This window comes from Triticum urartu, chromosome 5 (assembly GCF_003073215.2).
Source record: "Triticum urartu cultivar G1812 chromosome 5, Tu2.1, whole genome shotgun sequence".
Classification (NCBI taxonomy): domain Eukaryota; kingdom Viridiplantae; phylum Streptophyta; class Magnoliopsida; order Poales; family Poaceae; genus Triticum; species Triticum urartu.
Window position 1 is genome coordinate 482550990 of NC_053026.1, and position 16176 is coordinate 482567165.

The following is a 16176-nucleotide window of genomic DNA, read 5'->3' on the forward strand; positions in this document are numbered from 1 at the left end:
AAAAAAAAACTAACACAGAGTTCCGCTAAAAAAAACTAACACAGAGTCCATGGCAAGCACATCACGGCCGCGACCACGACCCACGCGCGCCACCGCCGGCATAAATTAGCGGCAGGTCGCCTCGCTTCGGCTCCACACCGCATCGAAAAGAAATAGGGTTTCTTGCCGGTCGCCGCCCCCCTCCTTCCGCCGAGGTCCGCCCGGTCAACCCCAGATCATCCCCAGTAAGTCTGTTTGTTCCACAATATGCACTATTCAAATCGTAGCACCAATCTTTTCCCTGATGTGTTTTTACTGACGGTGACTTCTCCAATTGGTACGCGGAGGGATGTCGGCGTTTGCGGTGAAGGGATCGCTGCGAGGACCTTGCTTCTCGGCGGCCGGCCTCTCCTCCGGCCAGAACCCTCGAAGCAGCAGCTTCTTCGATCACCCTGCGCCGCGGAGCAGCGCTGCCCCACTCCCGTCCATGGTCTGGAGCACGGGCAGCGACCCAAGGCATGGGAAGCTCAAGGCCAAGGTAAAGAGTAGCGCCGCCTTTTATTTACTATGTTCTGGAATTTGAGGGACGTCTAGGCAAGATGGTGAAATTTGGGGAGTTAATTGGACAGAGGAGTTAATATTGTATGAATTGCAGAAGCTTTGGATGGTTTGAGCTAGGGTTCCGAAATTTTGAACAATTTTCATGCTATGTATATTGCACCATGTATATAGCCTTTTCCACTACAATTTCAGGGATTATTTAGTTAATAATCAATGCGGCAAAATAGATTACTAAATATAGTTATAACATTGTCTTGAAGGCAACTGAGTGGATGCAGCCAAATGATGATTATCGATATGATGCACAACCATCACAGAGGCCCACAGATTTTATTTGCCAACCTGGTCCAGCCATGCACATCGACCTTCTCAACAGGGAGCGGCTTCGTTATCCAATGGTACTTCTTATACATCTCAGTGTCTTTTCTTGTATCTTATAGTTTGCGCTGAATTTGCAAAGTTATGCTCAATTTTGCTCCAAAGTAAAAAAGGTAGAGTGATTGTTGCTCTGAAATGTGTGGCAGACATCGATAAGTATAAAGTAGGAGTCTACTCAGTTAGATACATACGTCTATGGAGTAGCCAATACCTGATTATATGAAGGGGCTATATGTTAGTTCACTTGTATACAACACGGATAGGGACATTTGGAGCATAATTTATGTTCAAGCATGACTCGTTTATATGCACAAGAAGTTATGCAGGGTATGTAATTTTGCGACAATGGCAAGGATAACGATCAAGCTTAGTTGTTCTTAGAACAATAGTTCATTGCATACAAAATCAGATAATGTTGTGTGTATGTGTGGCGAGAGGATCTTTGCCATAATAATCTAACTTTGTCTTGAAGAATCCACAATCTTGAATACATCACTGTGGGAGCACTTGAATGTGCAGCGATGAAAAAAGTGTCTATGGGAGTCCCTGTAACTAATTGTTTAACTGGTTGTGTTGTTGCGTTGGTCATCCCTCTTTGAACTGCTGCCTTCTACTAACACTAAGGATATTAGTCTAGTTTTTTGTATGTTTTTGTATTCCAAGGTCAAATCACTACGTGTTTTTTTGCATGTGTTCGACAAATACACCCTCTTTTAAAAGAGAGAATTGCATCTAGTGACTTTTAGTAGTGCTTGCCTAGATTGTAAGGTGATACTTGGAGAGAGTGTTGTCCCTTAGCATAAGCTTTTGGTGGCTGTCTTCCACTTTCGGATTCGTGTCCAGCGGGATAAGCGCGGCAAAGTCGCTAGAACGAAGTGGTGGAAGTCAAGTGGGAGGCAGCTGAGGCTTTCAAGGAGAGGATCATTAAGGAGGGCCCTTGGGAGGAAAGAGGTGATGCAGGCAATATGTGGATGAAAATGACAACTTCCATTCATAAGGTGGCTTTAGAGGAGTTTGGAGTGTCCAGGGGAAGCAACCGTGAAGTTAAAGATACCTGGTGCTGGAAAGATAATGTCCAGAAGGCTATTAAGGAGAAGAAAGATTGTTTGAGACACACACACCTGGATAGGAGTGCAAACAACATAGAGAAGTACAAAGTGGCAAAGAAGGTCGCAAAGTGAGCTGTGAGTGAAGCAAGGGGTCGGGCGTATGAGGACCTCTACCGGCGCTTAGACATGAAGGAAGGTGAAAAGGACATCTATTAGATGTCCAAGACCTGAGAGAGGGAGACTAGGGATGTTGACCAAGTCAAATGCATCAAGAATGGAGCAGATCAACCCTTAGTGAAGGACTAGGAGATTAAGTATAGATGGCGGGAGTACCAAGCTGTTCAATGGAGAGAATGAGATCTCTACCATTGAACTGGACGACTCCTTTGATGATACCAACATGTGTTTTGTGCGGCGAATCTAGGAGTTGAGTTCAGCTAGGCTTTCAAAGGATGATAGGAGGCAAGGCGCTAGGCTCTGATTGTATCCCCATTGAGGTGTGGAGAGGCCTCGACGACATAGTGATAGTATGGCTAACTAAGCTTTTCAACCTCATTTTTCGGGCAAACAAGATGCTAGAAGAATGGAGGCGGAGTATATTAGTACCAATCTTCAAGAACAAGGGGGGATGTTCGAAGTTGTACTAATTACCGTGGAATTAAGCTGATGAGCCATACAATGAAGCTATGAGAGAGAGAGAGTCATTGAGCACCGCTTAAGAATGACAATTGTGACCAAAATCAGTTTGGTTTCATGCCTGGGAGGTCGTCTTCTTGACGCGACAACTTATGGAGAGATATAGGGAGCAAAAGAAGGACCTACTTATGGTGTCCATTGACTTGAAGAAGGCCTACGATAAGATACTACGGAATGCCATGTGGCGGGCCTTGGAGAAACACAAAGTCGCAACAAAGTACACCATCCTTATCAAGGACATGTATGATAATGTTGTGACAGGTGTTCGAACAAGTGATGGCAACACTGGTGACTCCCAATCAAAATGGACTGCACCAAGGGTCGGCTTTGAGCCCTTGTCTTTTTTGCTTTGGTGATGGATGAGGTCACAATGGATATACGAGAGATAGCCCATGGTGTATGCTCTTTGTGGATGATGTGGTGCTAGTCGATGATAGTCGGACGGGGGTTAACGTAAGTTAGAGCTATGGAGACAAACCTTGGAATCGGAAGGTTTTAGGCTTAGTAGAACTAAAACCGAGTACATGAGGTGCAATTTCAGTACTACTAGGAATGAGGAGGAGGTTAGCCTTCATGGGCAGATGATACCTCAGAAGGACACCTTTCGATATGTGGGGTCAATGTTGCAAAAGGATGGTGAACCAATGAAGATGTGAGCCATCGAATCAAAGCTGGATGGATGAAGTTGCACCAAGCTTCCGGTGTTCTCTATGACAAGAGAGTGCCACAAAAGCTAAAAGGCGGGTTCTATAGGACGACGATTCGACCTGCAATGTTGTATGGTGCCGAGTGTTGGCCGACTAAAAGGCGACATGATCAATAGCTAGGTATAGCGGAGATGCGCATGTTGAGATGGATGTGTGGCCACACAAGGAAGGAATCGGTCTGGAATGATGATATTCGGGATAGAGTTGGGGTAGCACCGATTGAAGATAAGCTTGTCCAACAGTGTCTGAGATGGTTTGGGCATATTCAGCACATGCTTCCAGAAGCTCCAGTGCATAGCGGAGGCTAAAGTGTGCGGATAATGTCAAGAGAGGTCGTGGTAGACATGACAGGAGTCCATAAAGAGAGATCTGAAGGACTGGAATATCACCAAAGAACTAGCCATGGACAAGGGTGCGTGGAAGTTAGCTATCCATGTGCCAGAACTGTGAGTTGGTTTCTCTCTAAAAAACCATGAATTGGTTTTGAGATCTGATGGGTTTTAGCTCTAGCCTACCCCAACCATGAGTTGATTATCTATAGCCTCCCATGTTGATCAATATGTGCTTGTGACGATTGTGTGTATTTTGATGACATTGTGAATTTTTAATGTCATTCTTTGTGTTTATTACTAACATCAATCATATATCATGAGAACATGAATGTTATTATTAACATTATTCTCTTCTGTTGAGTCAAATAAATCTTGTACCTGTCTTGCTATTAGATTGCTGAAAACTTTAGAGTTGTTTCATCAGACTAATAAAGCTAACTAGAACTGTTTCATAAATTTCAAGTTGGAGAGAAAGAAGCTAGTCGTTGCAGACCAGGTTAAGAAGCGTCCGACGAAGGCTCTTCAGAAGTGTGCTAGAGATTTTGCAGATGGGCTGTTAGAGTACATTTTCTCAGAGAATGAGAACTACAAATACGTCTTAATTGCCACTAAAGAGAATGCCAATATGCTTATGAAGGAGGTTCTCTCTCTGTCTATCTGTCTCTCTGTCTCTCTCTGATATCTCATGCTGGTATAATTAGAAATGCAAAAGGACCGCATTCTAATGCTGTTATAATTAGAAATGCTAAAGGGCCGCATTTTGTGTTGTCTGTACTTCCCTATTCATACATGTTCAGCCCAAATTTGGCCTTTCTTGCAGTTTACTTGAGTAGTATGCTAGACTCTCACTGTAGTTACTTAAAGCTACTGTATAAGTAGAGATATTTAATGATTTATTAAGTGTCTACATAACGCCGCCATAATACCAAAGCCATCTGAATGCCCTTATTCTTAAAGGTTCCTTTTGCATTGTTCTGAAGCCTTATAATTCATTTTCTGTGATTCCACTATTTTTTGTAGTAATTTAATTATGATTCGTTCATACCCTGTAACTTTGCAGGGTTTTATTTCTTCTTATGCCCGAGATGAAATATTACATGGTCTTGAAAGGATTAAAAAGGACATTGAAGAAGGAAGATTTCAGTGGAGGGATAATAAAGATCTAAGGACTAATATTATTGACACACTCATTGATATAGTTGGAGGGCCAGCCAAGAGACTGGATAGAGTGATAAGTCATTATGTTCAACTGCTAACAGTCCTCCAATCATGGTGTCATGATTCCATTGATCAAGTTATTTCTCAAACAAAAGAACTCCAGGTTTACTCATGCACACAGCCTGTTATTGCCATGACCATGTTGTTTTTTTCTATAAAAAATCCATTGCTACAGAATTTGTGACTTACTTTTTATTTTATATTTCAACTTAGTCATTAATTCCATTTTTTAGTGATCCATATCTAGAAAGGTATACTCAGATAATTTTACATACTGCCATAACTGAAGTGGTTACAACAGGCACATAGCAAGGCAATTTATATGTTGGCGTAGAAAATTTTGCTACCTAGCTACTTCCTAGCAGTTTTTTATGAAACCCACATGCCTATTTGGATTCTCCTAAATATTTGTGGGTATACCAGAATGCCTAGTTGTTGGAGATATTTGAATCAATTTTCACTTTGCACAGTGCACTAAATTATCCCTTCCAGTTTTGTAAACCTTAGCTGATCAGCCTTGTCCCTTGGTAAAGGGGGTAGCCATTTTATGTGGGCAGTGGCAAGCTAGAATGGTTGGGTTGGGTGGCCTTGGTACAAGAAGCAAAGCAGAATTGTATTACCTTATCAGTTGTTTGAGCAATTGAGCACTAATTGATAGATGTTATTACAAATGTATTCGACTGTTTGCTTAGTTGTTCTTCTTTTATCGCACTAAAATTTATATGTTGAGCTCTAGCTACATGAATGGCCTCATCCAACTTGAGTACATTATCCATTTCCCAGACTGAGCTTTTTTTGCTAGCAATCAGAAATGGGGGATTGGTCCTCCCTAGCATATGGAGGCGTGCAAACTGGATTCTACTTGGTGATGTGGTATTGTCGCAACTTGAACAGGTACCATCTCATAGATTGTCAGATTTATGTAAGGGTTGTAATACCCATGTTGTAACATAAAACGGATTTTGTTTAGCTCACAACTTTAGTGAGCCTTTCCTTTTAAAATATGGACAAGTGCATTTTTTAAAGTTTTGTAAAATTCCATAAAAATCCCCACATGTACATGTGAGCATAGGAATCTGCAAAAAAAATATTATTTGTGGTCTGCATGGAACACAAGAAAGATAGATTATGACCTTAAATATAGTAATAGTAAACAGTGCTGCTTCGAATTAGTTTTCTAACTCACAAAAACTACTTCTTCCCATGAAAAATAACACTAACACATAATATTACAATATTGCATATGTTCTCTCTTTTTTCTTGTAATTTGTTTTTTTCCTCGAAACAGGAGAGGTGTGCCACATTTCATTAAGTAGAGAGAAAAGAGTGCAAAAGGGAGGGTCAAAACAATCCCCCACCCCCTTTAGGGCTTGTTCAGTTTAGGTGTATTTGAAGGGGAATGAGAGGGATTAAATCCCCTACAAGAAAAAATCCTGCAAATCCCCTCAACCCCCTTGGGAGGAGGTTTAACTGAACAGGGCCATGAGGATAAACTGCAAGCCACACATAGACTATTACATAAGCAGAATGTCAAACGACGGATTAAGGGGACGTTTGGTTCTAAGCCTTACATGCCACACTTTGCCACACATTTCTTGGTAAACTTGCCTAAGGTTAGTTTAATAAAATGAGAGCCACAAGTTGACAAACTTAAGGGAATCTTGCCATACTTTTGAGTGTATGTGACGTGGGACCCTAGTGTGGCAAAAAGCATCCTGCCTAAGGTGAGGCTTGAACCAAACACCCAGTCCGGGGCAAAGGGACGAAGGAGAAATTCCTGGGCGCATGGGCTCCACCAAACGGTACTCTCGTTTTGCCACTGTTTGAAGGATCAAATAAGCATTTGGAATGGTGCCATTGAAGACGCAATTATTCCGATGCTTCCAAAGCTCCCAGGCTAACCCTTCCGCAGTTCTTTAGGAACGCCCTTCAGGACTTGGCAGCACCAGCTTGAAAAACGGACCGCTGGAGGTTGTGGTGTTGCTGCAACCAGCCCCAGCTTCTGAAAAATTATCAACCAGACCCGCCAAGCAAAAACACAAAAGACAAGTAGGTGTTGAATTGTTTCCGCAGCTTGATCACAGAGGGCAGACTGCTGGGTGTGGTAAACCACGCTTAGTAAGAGGATCAGTGGTCCAACACCGGTTGTTTAAACCACACCATATGCAAAATTTACAGCACAGCGGAGCCCAACTTTTCGAAATTCTCTTCCATGGAGCGAACTTGATGGATCCGAGGAAATACACGTTATAAGCAGACTTACTGGTGTAGGAGCCCGACTGCACAAGTATCCATTTATGCTGATCAAGAACGTCTTGCTGAAGGACCAGACCATCAACCAAGTCCCAAATCCGTAGATACTCCACTATAACCTGGACAGTGAGAGCCCCTCTGATATCTTCCACCCATCTTCTATTATTCAGGCCATGCTTCCTTGGTCTTCGAGGAATAAGCTTGATAAGATAAGGAGCCAATTCAGTAACTGTTCTGCTCTGCAGCCACCGATGAGACTAGAAGTTGATACTCTCCCCATTACCAAAGAGTTTCCACTGCTACACTGAATGAATGAAGCATGAACATTGTGTGGTACCTGAATAGGCAAACCAGCCCAATGTTGAGAGGCATCAGTTTTCTTGTAGCCATAGCCACTGAGGGCGTAGAGCACAACCTAATGTTCCAAGTTGTGGATGCCCAAACCACCATATTGAAGCGGCCAGCGAACCTGTTCTCAAGAAACAAGGAAATTGCCACCATTGGCATTTTTTCCAAAGAAAACCTCTGCCCATTTCATCAATAGCATGGCTTGCCCATTTGGGAAGGTCGAAAGCCATCCTTAAATAGATGAGAATAGCAGTTAACACAGCTCAAACCACAGACGAACAGCCTGGTTCATGAGAGAGGTTATCTGTTATGCGTTTTTCCCCTCCAGTGCTTGGGAGCCAAAAGCAGTTTCCAAACCTACAACACTTTCTTTAAGCCGCATGCTTTTTATTCAAATCCATATATGGGCTATGTATGACCAACAGACTAAAACTGCTTATATCAATGCTTAAATAGCATTTCTACTCCCATTAGTTGGCATATCCATGTGAGTGGCTCTGTCCCTCCTGCAGTCCCCCCAGTACTATCTTTGGATAATGCATTGTATGCTACTGTATCCTTTGAAGTAAGATATATTTCTGGAAAATCCTATATGACGCACGTTGCGTCAAGCTGTCGAGGCTTCGCACAAGCTTCACAAGCGAGCGACGCGATCTGAGCCGGCCCGTTAGTGGTTAGCGTAGCTATTACGTGCGGGTAGTTGTTTTCTTTTAGGTTTTTTTCCTTTCTGTTTCTTTTTTTATTTTTGTTTTTGTTGTTATCTTTTCTGTTTCTTTCTTCTTTTTTATTTTCTTTACCTTTTCTGTTTATTTTTTAAAAAATGCAAATTTTAAAAAATGCCTAGAATTCAAAATTGTTCGCAAATTTCAAAATATGTTCGGGGTTTTCAAAAAATGTTAGTGTTTTCAAAAAAATGTTCACAAATTTGAAAAAATGTTTGCGTTTCCAAAATGTTTGTAAAGTTGAAAATTGCCATATTTTCAAAAAATGTTCATATTTTTCAAGATAATGTTCGCGATTTGAAATTTTTTCGTATTTCTAAAAAAATGCTCGCGCTTTCAAAATAATGTTTGCAATTTCGAAAAATGTTCAAAAATTCAAAAAAAAATCGAAAACATAAAAAATGTTCAAAATTTTCGAATAAATGTTCGCGTTTTCGGAAAAACATTCAGTTTTTGAAACATTTCATATTTTTTAAAAAGTGTTCGTGCTTTCAAAAAACATTTCGAAGTTTGAGAAATATTCATTTAAAAAAATGTATTAGCTACAGTACTCCTACAGTGGCGTTTTACCCAGCTAGAGAATGTCCGTACGAGATGGCAGTTCTTAAAGATGTGTGCTGCTTAAATGTCACCAAAGCTTGTTTGGTCTGTTGGCTATTCCGAGCAAGCGTGTGCATTTACCCTTTTTTGTTTTTCATGCCGTGATACAGTGCACTACTGGGCCGGCCCAGGTCAGACTCCCCTGTGCGTTTGCTCGACAGTATGTCGCAGAACGCGACACATAGGAGGTCCCTATATTTCTGCCAAAGGAGCCTTGCAGTGTTGCATGACCCATTCTCTGCCATGTTCAACTCACAAGTTTTCACTCTATAACTTGTGTACTGCAAACATAAATTGTTGATGTGGATATCTCCCATGTCATGGAAACCTGTTAATCTGATAACATTATTTATTTAATTGGTGTAAACAGCTTGACATGGATGTCTCTCAGCTTGTTAGTTGTAAAAACAAGATGGATTCTACACTACAAACAGCTCTCCCTTCAGACAGCACCTATTGTTCTATGAACAGGTAAGTTAACTATATATTTTCCCTCGACTTTTCAATTTATTTCTTGTTCTGTCAAGTTCTCTTCTATGGAATGGACTCTTGGGTGTAGTTCTGCTTGCTCCTGTATATTTTAAGTGTTAAGCATATGGCAAGGTGCAGCTGATTGTTACTATACTTTTGAGAAAAAGGCAAGCGCATTGCCATTCAGTAAGACATAGTTAGAAGTGTTATCTACAGAAAAAGGAATCCCGAGGGGCAAAGAACCACAGCACCGGCAAAGCCTAGAATGCTGATTTTTCATCGCATGTTGGATAGAAGCACTGCTTGGTCCGGGCTTAGCTTCCCTTGAGAATGGTTCATAAGTTGAACTTGAAAGCTATAAGAGGGAGGGTATATATATAACTCTAAAAGACGTGTGAGATTTTCTAGAGATGTTTGAGTATAGTATGTTATTGAATTCCTAATATACTGTTAAACCATTTCATAAATATTTATATTTCTAATTCCTACATGTGAGCTTTCACCTCTGTTTGTCCATAAATATCATTGTTTGCAATAATAATTCGAAATTTCAGTAAGAACTGAGAAACACAAACACCGAGAAAGATTGCCTGAGGCCGTGATAATTAAGTGTGTTTATTTTCACTAAGAGATCCTAAATTACCCTGTTAAGTTGGACCAAGCGATTTTCCATGTTTTTTAAGGTTTAGTTCAGTTGTTTTAGAATGGTTCTCTAACTGATATGTTTTAGTTATATTTAACTTAACTCAATCTGTTTGATCTGGAACTGTTCCAGTTTATGTAAGGATCCACGTCGCATACACAATTTCGCTGTGGAATTTGGAAATTTGATTGTTGGGGACATCTCCCGCGATCTTTCAAATATTGGATTGGAGCTGAGGTCATGGATGGAGTTGCACTTGTTGACACCAAATGATAAAGTGATTGAAAGTTTTTCGCTTATGCGAAAGCAAATGCTGGATCTAGATAATTTAACAGCCACACGGAGCGCTTATCCTATCTACAATCCTGTTGAGGTATAGCAGCAGAAACTACTACAGTTTGCACCTGTATCTTGTTATGTTCTGCAAGTGAAGCAACTTTCTGAAACAGGATAGCAGCAGGCGATTTTTGGCAAGCTTTAGAAGTGTTTCAGAAATACTTAAAGCAGCCAAAGAATTTGCAAAACAATCATCTTTTGATCATGAAAAGGCTCGAACCTTTCTTGCGCCAAGAGATAATTTTGGTGCTTCACAACTAGCTGAATTCCATGCAACTAAGGTACATTTTATATCTATTAATTTACGTCCTCTATTCATCTTACGTCTTTGTTATTTGCAATTTAGAGCTAGAGAAGTTAGCTAACTGAAAATGGAGCAAACCTTGTCCTATGTAGTTATTTTGTTGTTGATATCATTAATAAAAGAATCTTGGATGGATAATTCTGCTGTTTCTTTCTATTAAATGCTAGCTGGTTTTAATTTTAAAGTTGCACCTCTGCCATTAACAGCCTGAAATATTTTCTTCTCTAAATAAATGAATCAAATAGTGCAAATGTGTAGTTCGTGGATCATGCGTACCTTGTTATAATAACTAGCAACCTGTATGGATGAAAAATAGAAGATATAGCATTTTGACAAGAAGCAAATTAAGGGAAGGGTTTATTAGAAAAAAATCTTGTTTGGGCAGTTTGTCCATTGATCATAATATGTAGTCTAATTTTCTTCTGGGACCACTGGTTCTGGTTTTACCAGACTGATAGAATTCCCAATTTGTTTGGATTGCCTTCCTTTCAAATAATAAGATAAATTCTATTAATTTCTACAGGAAATATCACAATGTGGTCTTCTGGCCTTCTCTTAGGAAAATTTCCCCATTCTTGACGAAGTAAATTATATGAATTAGTTGCATATACTAGAAACTTGATAACAGAATTAAATTCATATGTATGGAACTTTGATTGTACTTTTTGATCATTATAAAGCAGTATTTTAGTGTTGTTTCTTTTCTGCTGTGCCAACCATCTTTGTAGGGTTTCAGCCGTGCTCTTAGCATTTCCATGACTACATTGAACCTTTCTAGTACAATTTATGTATGATAAATAATTTTCGTTTTATCATTGACACAATTCTGTGTACTTCTCATCAAAGCAGAGTCTAGACGGTCAGAATAAAGATGAAGGAGGTAGTGCTATCGAGAAGCAAAATTTCATATTACATAGCGATGATACAATGAGGAAATTGCTCGATTGGCCTCGACGCCTTCAGTCGGAGAAAAATAACTAATGTTTTTTACTTGAAACAAACAGTCGACACAGTTATTTATTTTCTTTAGGTATTTGAAAGAGCCATCCTTGTGGCCCTGTATTATGTGATGTGTTCAGCAAGGATTGGTTTATTCTGCGAGGAGAGTTTTCAGTTTTTCTAATACATGTTGGTTTGATCTATCATCAGGTGGAGCATGATACATTTTTTTTTTGTTTAGTCTAGGAACATGATATAGCTAGGTAAAGGAAAATGTTAAGACAACCTGGAGGTTCTCCCCTTATTTTTTTCTACCATATTCGAGAAACTCGAAATGGCAAGGCCAACACCAGGGTCTACTTTTGTTTGGGGCTCGAAAGGAGGGAGTGATGAAGGCGCTGCCGTCGACCTCTCTAGAGAGGGGCCAGAGCTGGACGATGACATCTTAATGTAGACGAATGATGCCCTAGGATGGCATTGTAGTCTATCATAAATTACCACAATGGAAAATCATACACCATGATAACACGGTGCCTATAAAAAATCCTGATGGACAAACCACTCGTCAAAGGTAAAACTAAACCAGCAAGACCTTCCCACATATCTCGTTCTCAGGGCCAGACGTTGGGTTAGCCAGCCATCGTCCAGTTTGGACCAACATTCATGAGAAGCACTGGCCCGGTTTGTTGATTAATTATCCACAGGGCTAGCAGGTCCTTATGCAAATTTTAGTTGTTATTACGAAAATTTAAAATCAAAGTCGGGCCTTGCCCAAAACCCCCCCCCCCCCTCCCTCGGAGCGCTTATCATGGAACATAACACTTGTATTACAAAAACTAAGGTGACAAGAGTGGAACAAAACACCAAACAAAAAAGTCGAGCCTTTCACCCTTTATTAAGTATGTAAATGTTGGAACAAAGTCCCTGTAATCACGGCCTCACATGCTGTTGTCATGTGCCGCCATCTCGGAGCCACGACTCACTACCAGTGCGGCAAGCGCAGGTGACCAATTAGTGCGAGGGGAGAGGAGGGGCAAAAATGCTAGACTCACGGAGTGCTAGCTCACAAACTTTACATATTGTCATGCAAAATTTCGTTGGAATTTTTAAACGTGGCCAGAATATGAGCGGCGCCCAGCCTGTAAAATGTAGCAAAGCTTGAGAGCAACTCTAGTAGACCCCGCATCCCGCCCCGGCCCGCAAAATAACCGTCAAAATGCGGGCGGGGCGAAAAAACCTGCCCGATCAGACTCTGTATCCCGCCCCGGTCCGTAAAATTTTTTGAGGGGCGCGGCAAAATCTCGGCCCCAGCCCGTGTATTCGCGGGTTTCTCCTTCGCCGCTGCGGTGCCCTGCATATAAGCGGAAGCGGTTGGTGGGAGACATTTTCAGCTCGCGCTTTCCCCACCAACCACCTCCCCTCTCCCCCTCGTGTCGCCACCCAAGATTCCGGCGAAAGCAGCCGGCAGGAGCTTGCCGAAAGGCCGCCACATGCACGAGGCCTCCTCTCTCCCTCCTGCGCCGGCGGGCCGCCAAATTTGCGGATCTGCGGATCTTCATCGCCGGCCGCTGGTGGCTGCGCCAAGCGAGGGAGTGGTCGGGGAGCATCTCTCGCAGCCCTGGCAAGGGCGCATCGCCGCATGCATGTACGGTTCGTCCTCCCGATGCCGCCGATGATTTGCGGGCATGGATTCGTCCGGTCGTCCACCGGGCTCGGCGCTCGCACAGCGGCTCTGTGACTCGCCGATGCCGCTCATACAGTGCGCTGACTGCACACGGACAGTGCTGTGGCTAACTTTGGGCACGCCGAAGCACCCCGGATGGGTGTTCTTCAACTACGAAAACGACGGGGTAGGTGCACTTGCGGTAGCTCATTTTGATAGCTCATTCTTTGGTTCAATTGCGGTAGCTCATTTCGAACATGCTCATTCATGTGTGTAGGAAGATGGATGCTCATTTTGGTTTTGGGAAGGCGAATACATTGATTTATTGATAGGAAGAAACTTAATAGACGTTGACGCACTCCTTAGAAGAATCGAAGGTAATGATGCGGCTGCATGCGCAATTAGAGGGGAAGCAACATCTACTTTTTTCGAACCAAAGATGAAGAAAGAATAATGCAAAATCAAGAATCCGCAGATAAACAATGAATGCATGGAGAAGATATTAATCCAACTAGTGGGAGCAGTTATGGAAGTTGGAAATCTTCTAAAATGCATACTTATAGTTCGTGTTTTCTTTGGTCTTGCTATTCTAGCAAAGATTTGGTGATGTCTTATGTATCCAATGTTATTGAAAAAGCAAAAAAATGCATTATGTTGGATCAAATTAAAATGCAAATTTAGATTTTCCGGGCCGGGAGGAGCTGCGTCAGATCAGACCCCGCAAAGCCGACTCGTAAAAAAGCATATTCCGTGAATATTTTTTTTACGGGTCCGTTATACGGGGTTTGTAACCGAGGCCGTCCGAGCCGGCCCGCAAAGGCGTTTTTCCACGAACCGAAAACACATTTTGCGGGCCGGCGAAATGCAGGGTCTGCTAGAGTTGCTCTCAGGGGGTTTTATTGGAGCCTCAGAGCAACTCTAGCAGATAGGGGCATACCAAAAATAACTGTTGTTTTAGTGTTTTGCGGCCAAAAAATGGCAAGATCAGATACTGTGAATAAGCACATTATGGGTGTGTCTAGAGCACATCTACATGTGCTCTAATTATTGCACATCTAAATGAATGAAATAAGTATAGAGAGAAAGAGAAAAAAAAAAGAAAATATCTACATGAATCTCAACATAAGATCAATGACATAGGATTTAGATGTGCAATACTTATAACACATCTAGATGTGGTTTAATAAAATTGGCACATTATATAATATGTTTTTTTCGGCAAACTCAAAACCGGACCACTCGACAGGCCAATAAAAATTACAGAAACTCAAGTATATTCATACTAGCCTACCATTCAAATTTCAGCCAATTGAAGGCATCTATAATAGAGAAAGTGGCAGCAGTTAACAAGTAATAGATATTTATTTTTAATACGGGGCATTTTATCTAGAGGCACGGGGGCATTTTGACTAGGACAGAGCAAAGGTGGGCAAATGATCAATTGGCCCAGACCCCAGCGTATGAGAGCATCTCCAGCTGTGTCTCAGAAAGACCTCTACATACGATTTTTTTACATTGGCGCCGAAAAAACGGCTCATCTCAGAAGCCCGATTTTCGCCAACCTGAGCCGAAATCAGTGTCAGCGGCCTCAGACCGAACTCGGCGCGCTGGGGGGCGCCCGGGGACGCTGGGGCGAGCGGTTTTGACGCGAAAGAGCCGCGGGCCAGCCGCGTCAGCGACACCGCCCTCGTCTTCCCCCGACGCATCGGTTTCCCACGGGGAATCAATGGCAAGGCTGCCGCCGATCAGCCTTGCCATTGATTCCTCACGGGCGGTGCGTCACGGGGCGGCGCGCCGACGCCTCCCCTCCCTCGCACGCGTACACACGTGCGCGGCGCAGCTATATAAGTCGGTGGCCTCCCTCGCCTCTGGCCACACCAGCCCCAGCCGCTGAGCTCTCTCTCTCTCTCCTGTGCGCCGCCGCCGAGCCTCCCTCTCCCTCTCCCGCACGTACGCCGCCGAGCCCTCCCTCTCCCCTCACGATGGCCGAGCGTTACCCCGGCGACGAGGCGGCGGCCAACTGCTTCGGCCGCCGCTCGCTCCGCGAACAGGAGTCGTGGCTCTTGTTCCAGGCCAACATCCCGGCGCCGCCGGACATGCGCGCCGGGCCGACGGGGTGGAGGCTCAGCAACGGGGGAGTGCCCATTCCCCCGTTGCCCGACGCCGTGGCGCGCCCGGGCTACTTCGCTGACGAGGTGGAGATCATGCGTGCCTCCCTCACCGACGAGTAGCGCGCCCTCCCCCAGTACGCCGCCGATAATCACGCGACGTGGGCGGCGTACTTCGAGCGTCGCCAGCAACAGAGGCTGGCGTCCACCAACGGGGCGCTGGTGGTCGGCGGCTCGAAGACAGCGAGGGGCGCCACCTGTGGTGGGGCGTCCCCGGCCGCACGCTCGAGGACGTGCTGACGCACCTCGAGGGCGGCAACAACCCGCCGCTGGCCTACCCTCCCCCGGCGAGGGCGGCCGCCCCGTCTTACCGCCGACGCGTCGGGCAATGGATGCCTAGGAGGTTCGGCTCCTCCTCGTCGTCCTCCTCCCACTCCTCTTCCCACTCCTCCGGCTCTCCGGCGCTGCTCGGCGTCAAGGCCGAGCCCGCGACGGAGACGCCGCTCGGCCGGCGCACGCGCAGCGCCGACATTGTCATCAACGAGGGTGGTCGGCATGCCTCCTCGTCGGCTCCTCCGCGCTTCATCAAGCCAAAGATGGAGCCGGGTCTCCCCGCCGTGAAGACGGAGCACGGCGACGCGGAGCTCGACGATGACGCGACCCTGGAATGGGCGCGCAAGGACTCCTTGAAGATGGCGAGGAAGCGCCAGCGCGCCGCCCTGGCGCGGTTCGAGCAGCGCCGCCGGGGTCGCGACGAAGGAGGAGTCGTCGTCATCGAGGACAGCGACGACGACGACGCGCTGCCGCCACCAGTCCACGTTCGGGACGCCGGTCAGGGATCCACCAAGGACGGCCACATCAAGAAGGAG

General features: G+C 44.2%; 1 protein-coding gene across 1 annotated transcript; it reads left to right on the forward strand.

Moving 5' to 3' along the window:
* Positions 1 to 200: 200 nt before the first annotated feature.
* LOC125556387 (argininosuccinate lyase, chloroplastic-like) lies at positions 201 to 11840 on the forward strand. Its single transcript, XM_048719135.1, has 9 exons — positions 201 to 517; positions 801 to 938; positions 4166 to 4342; positions 4763 to 5023; positions 5704 to 5814; positions 9214 to 9314; positions 10090 to 10330; positions 10407 to 10574; positions 11447 to 11840. The coding sequence occupies exons 1-9, from the start codon at positions 329 to 331 to the stop codon at positions 11576 to 11578; spliced, it is 1518 nt and encodes a 505-aa protein (XP_048575092.1). The 5' UTR covers positions 201 to 328; the 3' UTR covers positions 11579 to 11840.
* Positions 11841 to 16176: the final 4336 nt, after the last annotated feature.